At 39.0% G+C, this 6566-nt stretch overlaps 1 protein-coding gene across 2 annotated transcripts; it reads left to right on the top strand.

The window, feature by feature from the left end:
* Positions 1-571: 571 nt before the first annotated feature.
* LOC103427589 (ribulose bisphosphate carboxylase/oxygenase activase 1, chloroplastic-like) lies at positions 572-4786 on the top strand. Of its 2 annotated transcripts, XM_070820620.1 has the most exons (8): positions 572-916; positions 1401-1699; positions 1895-1994; positions 2091-2176; positions 2437-2909; positions 3013-3294; positions 3416-3548; positions 4628-4786. In XM_070820620.1, the coding sequence occupies exons 1-7, from the start codon at positions 866-868 to the stop codon at positions 3529-3531; spliced, it is 1407 nt and encodes a 468-aa protein (XP_070676721.1). In that variant the 5' UTR covers positions 572-865; the 3' UTR covers positions 3532-3548; positions 4628-4786. The 2 variants fall into 2 exon arrangements, with proteins under 2 accessions (XP_070676721.1, XP_008363871.1); XM_008365649.4 differs by lacking the exon at positions 4628-4786 and having other exon boundaries at positions 3416-4286.
* The last annotated feature ends 1780 nt before the right edge of the window (positions 4787-6566 follow it).

Below are 6566 nucleotides of genomic sequence, written 5' to 3'. Positions count from 1 at the left end.
AAAAAAATTACGCAAGGCCATGTTCAATGGAAAATGGCATCTAAATGTAGATTTAGTATAACACACACAAGATGTGAAATTTGGGGAGATAAACTTAATAACTGTAGTGATAACTCATGTGAATTGTGTCACATACTCTATTATAAAAAGAAAAAATACTCATTTTAGCAAAAATAGTTACTAGGTCTTACCTTCCGATGTCTTTTTTTCCGAAAAACCTTTGAATGTAATTTTACCTTGGAATGTAATTTTCTAATTGAAAATTGTCCAAGAATTCTTGCCTAATATCAACTATCATAAAATTTGAGTAAAACAGCAGTTGAGACATCCTAACTAATTAAAGTAGTTAAGAGTATTTAACCATGCACCTGAAGTTATGTGTAGCTTCGAAAAAATGTGAGCAAGAGAGACATCAATCATGCTTATGCAAGTAGTAACTAAATTTTGTGGAGATCAAAGAAGCTTAAACCCTAACCTCAAACCAACCGAGTTCCCCAGAATCCTCCATTTTGTCTTCATTTAAATAAGCCCAGAAGCCTCCATTTTGTTTCTATTTTTGTAGCCGACCCATGTAGCCCATAACCACCCACAATTCCAAAACCACCGTCCACCTCAGCAGGATACCACGAGCCACGTAATACCGCCAATCCTAACTTGTGTGGCCGTTGGGAATTCGTAAACCAGTTCCCATCCTCCCCGCAATCCAATACCTGTCTTTCACTCCTATAAATTCTTCTCCCCTGCCTTCCCTCTTTCCCAAGATACAAATTTCCCAAACAGTTTCAGTTTAAGGACCTCGTCTTCTTCCTTCAAATTCTCCATTTGATCAGCTCTTTTCTTTGAGTTTTTTCACCTCTGAAAATCAATGGCTGCTTCAATCTCAGCAGCAACCATCGCCGCCGTTAACAGAGCACCGGTAACTATGAATTTCCCACCCTTTTTTCTAACAAACCCAACTTTTCTTTCTCATTGTTTTCATTTGGTAGAAAAAATCTTTCTTTTAATTTTCTGATCTCATCTCTGTACAACAAAGTCAATTCCTTTATGAATATCACTGAAAACAGTATTTCAGATTACGAAAATACTTTGCTCCTTGCAACCAATTCTCTTACATATATATATAAATTTGACATGCGTGCATAAACATTTTTAGTTTTCCAAATTTTAGAGCAATGTTATTGTATACATATCAAATTGTGATTTGCAGTTAAAGAAAAAATGAATGTAAGTAGCCGTGCAGTGTCTTTGATTGTTATGGTGTTTGAATTAATGGTTTTAGACTGTAATAGTAACTTTTCCTTTCTGGGTTTGCTTGACTTTTTCTAAAAACATGGAACTCTGTAATTTCACTTAAATTCTGTTTGGATGCTGAGAAAAAAAAAGTGTTCTTGGTGTTGCAGTTGAACTTCAATGGCTCTGCTTTCTTAGGCAGTAGCAGCTTGAAGAAGGTGAGCTCCAAGATCATCAGCCACCCAAAGATACGTTCACCTGGGAATTTCATGGTTGCTGCAGAATACGATGAGTCGAAGCAGACCCCCAAAGACAGGTGGGGAGGGCTTGCCTTTGACACTTCAGATGACCAGCAGGACATCACCAGAGGAAAGGGCATGGTGGACACGCTTTTCCAAGCTCCTATGGGCAGTGGGACCCACTACGCCGTCATGAGCTCCTACGATTACATCAGTACTGGTCTTCGCCAGTAAGTAGCACTTCTATGTTTTACGTAACGGGGCCACGCTTTATTGAAATGCAAAGTAATAACGTTATGACTAAATATTATTATGATGTTGCATTTAAACAATTTTATTCAGGTGCAAACCCAAAAATCAGATCGTAAGCGTAACTAAGTAAAAATCCAAGTATGTTAAAAACTCAATTTTCAATTCTGTTTCAGATTGGACAACATGATGGATGGCTTCTACATTGCTCCAGCTTTTATGGACAAACTTGTTGTTCACATTACTAAGAACTTTCTGAACCTGCCCAACATTAAGGTTTGTCAAACTTTTGATCAATTTTAGTTCCAATTTAGGTGGTTAGTTTATAGATATTAGCTAATTGATTGGGATATATGAAAATTATTGGTACAGGTTCCTCTTATTTTGGGTGTCTGGGGAGGCAAAGGTCAAGGAAAGTCATTCCAATGTGAGCTTGTCTTTGCCAAGATGGGAATCAAGTGAGTTCATATTTTATTTCTTCTTGCTTTTAGAATTGGGGTTTTAGAAGGCTAATAAAAAAGAAAGTGATTTCTGCGCACCTCTTTTCTCCTTCTGCATACCTGTGTTTATTTATGGTTTTTCGATTGAATAACTTAAAATAGAATCGAAAGATAAAAATAAACAATGTGCGCAAAATGAGAAAATAGTGTGTAACATAATTTCTCTTGAATTTAAATGCTCACTACTAAAACATCTTGTAATTAAAATGAATGATCAGCCCTATTATGATGAGTGCTGGAGAATTGGAAAGTGGAAATGCTGGGGAGCCAGCAAAACTGATCAGGCAAAGGTACCGCGAGGCAGCAGACATCATCAGCAAGGGCAAAATGTGCTGCCTCTTCATCAACGATTTAGATGCAGGAGCTGGAAGACTGGGTGGAACTACTCAATACACTGTCAACAATCAAATGGTGAATGCTACCCTTATGAACATTGCTGACAACCCAACCAATGTCCAACTCCCAGGTATGTATAACAAGCAGGAGAATCCTCGCGTTCCCATCATAGTCACCGGTAATGACTTCTCCACATTGTACGCACCTCTCATCCGCGATGGGCGTATGGAGAAGTTCTACTGGGCCCCTACTCGTGAAGACTGCATTGGTGTGTGCATGGGAATTTTTCGCGCTGACAATGTTCCCAGAGGTGACATTGTCAAGCTCGTTGACACCTTCCCTGGTCAGTCCATTGGTAAGTCCTGTGCCTTAACATGAATTTGGGACATCATGATACATTACATAGCTAATGAACGAAAAATAAGAGATTATAAAAATCAAATTGTGCTTGTGTGCAGATTTCTTTGGTGCCATCAGGGCCAGAGTTTATGACGATGAAGTGAGGAAATGGATTGCAAGTGTTGGGGTAGAAGGCATCGGGAAGAGGCTAGTGAACTCGAAAGAGGCACCCCCGACTTTTGATCAACCGAAGATGACTCTTGAGAAGCTGCTTGAGTATGGAAACCTGCTGGTGCAAGAGCAGGACAATGTGAAGAGAGTCCAATTGTCCGACAAGTACTTGAAAGAGGCAGCTCTTGGGGATGCCAATGACGATGCCATAAAGAGTGGAAGTTTCTACGGTTAGATCCTTGCTCCTAAAGGCCTTGATGATAGGGTTGCATCTGGCTTTAGGATTGTAAAAGGAAACAACAATTTGAGAAGGCAAATTTATTAAAGGTTTTGATAATTGTTTGGATGCAGGCAAAGCAGCACAACAGGTTAACCTGCCTGTCCCTGAAGGTTGCACCGATCCATCTGCTGCGAACTACGATCCCACGGCGAGGAGCGATGACGGGAGTTGCCTGTACCAATTTTAGAAGTGTACTTATTGAGGGCGTTTGTTTGCCCTCACTAAGTGAGACTAGACTGGACTGGACTAAAAGTTAGTGCAATATTGTGTTTGTTGCCCTCACTAAGTGGGATTAGGTGGGATTCATCCCGACTAGAGAGCTTGCTAGAGGGTCTTAGCTAGACCCCCCAAAATGAGGCGTACTGCTAAGACCTTCGCTCTTCGCGTCGTCTGCTTCATCTGCTCGCATTGTGTCCTCTTCCTGCTCCATGACCTTGCCGTCAAATCCTCACAATCCTTCCCCGCACGAATCTTCCTCTCTCTCCCTTGCTCTATCTTTGCATTGATAGCCCCACCCACCACCTAAATTCCAAAATTCGATTACCACCCACCGATGGGTCTGCTTGATCCAAGGTTGAAATTGCTGTTGGCGCCGCCCACTCCTCTTCTGAAGGTTATCTCCCTCTTTCTCTGTCGAAGTCTCAATGATGGCTACCATTGCTGCATCACCAACTCGGCTGTCTCAAAAGGAGGCTGACATTCAGATGATGTTGGCCGTCGAGGCCATCTAGGCACCAAAATTTGATAAAAAGACGCACCTTCAAGAGACGCAACAATTGTATGCATCAGATCTCCTCCCTAATTTTTCTCAGATTTACTTTTTTTTTGGTAAATATAATATGAAATTTCATATTTTTGAAAATGTTTTGTTTGGTGTGATGGTGTTTAAAATGGTGGGTTCTTTCTAATTTAAGATGAAATGATCAATTGCATCGTTCGGCATACTGGGTTTGCATATATATATTTGGTTGAGTTTGTATAAATGTGTATATTTTTGCTTGGTCTGGTATACAACTTTAGCATTATCTGTTCTTGTTGGTACATTTTCTATCCTTATTCGCAAAATCCACATTGATTATTTTTGTCTGAATTTAATTTCTTTTGGGAAAATTTTTGATGGGTTGCATTGTTGTGGATGGGTTTTCATAATCATGCTTTTTAATCTGATACTGCACCAAACGCTTCACTAAATTAATCCAGCTTAGTCTAGTCTAAACCAGTTCAGCTTAATCTCTGCAGCTAGTCCAGTTCGAGACAGTTCGGTGCAACAAATACACCCATAGGAATTTGAGAATATATATGCATTAGAATGTGGTGGCCTTCATTGTGTCGTTGAAATGTACATGTGCAGCGATTCTCTTGAGTAAAGATAGGTAAATATATACCAGCCCAATTCATTGCACTAGTTTTTCTAAGTATCAATCTAATGAAAATGAATCAAATGCTATGACAATAGAAAGGCGTAACTAAATTCTGCTTGCTCTATATTACCGTGTGCCAAACAGCAAATATGAAAAACAATAGGCAGGAATTTGTAGATTGTAATTTAAGCCCATTGTTCACATGATCAAAGCAGCCAAGGTTCAACTAGATGACTCCTCCTGGAATTTGGACCTAATCTTTTATTTGAGTGGTTGCCTGTTAGTCAGATCATTCTATTTATTATTATTTGGACCTAATCTTTTATTTATTATTATTCTACGTGTTTGATCATTCTATGATTTCCCCAAAACATAATGTTGGCGTCCACACATGGCCGGAGTTTGGACTGGATTCAACACGTATTTCTCCAAGTGTTGCTTCTGGTCTCAGCGTTAGGGGACTCAAGAGAAATAGAGAATAAGCGTGCCATTGTTAGAGGCTGCCAATAGACAATATTTGTATTCGAGTGTGTGTGAAAGTTGTGCGTAAATATGACTTTTGAACAAAATAATTGTACATCAAGTGAGACGCTGGTTCGTTTTTCTTTCTATGCCCCGAGCAAACAAGAACTTAAAATTTAGTGTAATTTCATGTATGCCTGCCTAAAAAGTCAACAAAAGCGAAATTACTTTAGTCTAAAGCAAGATATTAAATATCGATGATATCGGAAATATCGGTAGTCCAAAAACACGGAAATTTCGATGGAAATATCGAGATATTATCGATATCGATAAAAATTGAATAAAAACCACAGAAATTGTAAGAAAAACTTGGAAATTTTTATTGAAACTTTGCAAGATATTTATTTAGTCAATTATCTATTAGTTTATCACAAAAAATTGGAAGTAAATGCATTGCATGATAGATATAACTGATTTAAGTTGATTATATAGCGAGCTGGCAAACATTGTGAGTGTAGAAAATATGTAGTAATTAATGAACGAAGTTTAAACATACCATAATCATTTATATATAATGAATTAGTACAATATTTTACACTTTATACATTGCATGGTAAGATACATGAGTGACTTAGCAAGGTCTAAAATATCGATGATATCAGAAATATCGGTAGTCCAAAAAAATATCGGTAGTCCAAAAACACGGAAATTTCGATGAAAATATCGGGATATTATGGATATTTTAGACCATGGTCTAAAGTAAGAGGGAAATTGGCACTATTCATGTGAATAGTTTTTTGGACCACATTTCAGTTTATTTGCAACACTGCCACTCGGCTACTTTAAATCGATTGTCTCTTTATTTACAAAACTGCCACTCATCCTTTTACCCTGATTTCCACCCTCTGCATTTCAACCTTTGCTCGAGGACAAAGAGCGGAGGGAGACAGAACGGCTGACAAATTAGAGAGAGAAGACCATGGCTTCGATTTTTCACTCGAAGACAGCTGGGTGTGCCTGTGCGACAGGAGAGGAAGGGGACAGAGCGAGTGGAGAGGATGGAAACAGAGAGACTGACTGATTGGAGAGAGATGGGAGCTACGGGTTTAGTGCCAGGATCCATAGAATTTTCTGCGATTTTAGAGAGAGGAATGAACAGAGAGAGAGATACATAACGGAAAGCATGCGTGTGTGCATTGTTTAGGGTTCAGAGGTTACGCACAGAGTCGGTGAGGACGGGATGGGTGAGGGAGGAATGGCAGGGTGTGGGTTTTCAGCTTTCTCCCTTGATTCAAAAGGTAATGCACTGTATTTCCTTAATTGTTTAGTGTCTAATTTGCCATTTGCTTTCTTAAAATTGCCATTGATATTTGGCTCTTTCATTCAAATTGCAATGCAT

The sequence above is a fragment of the Malus domestica genome, chromosome 04 (genome assembly GCF_042453785.1).
Source record: "Malus domestica chromosome 04, GDT2T_hap1".
Lineage (NCBI taxonomy): Eukaryota > Viridiplantae > Streptophyta > Magnoliopsida > Rosales > Rosaceae > Malus > Malus domestica.
The sequence above is the reverse complement of the archived record's forward strand: the minus strand, read 5'-3'. Positions and strand labels throughout refer to the sequence as shown.

Bases quoted from the DNA above. Each gene is read 5' to 3' on its own strand.
- LOC103427589 (XM_070820620.1), top strand. From the start codon at position 866: ATGGCTGCTTCAATCTCAGCAGCAACCATCGCCGCCGTTAACAGAGCA. The intron at 917-1,400 runs GTAACTATGAAT...TTGGTGTTGCAG, and splicing joins CCGCCGTTAACAGAGCACCG to TTGAACTTCAATGGCTCTGC. The intron at 2,177-2,436 runs GTGAGTTCATAT...ATGAATGATCAG, and splicing joins TTTGCCAAGATGGGAATCAA to CCCTATTATGATGAGTGCTG.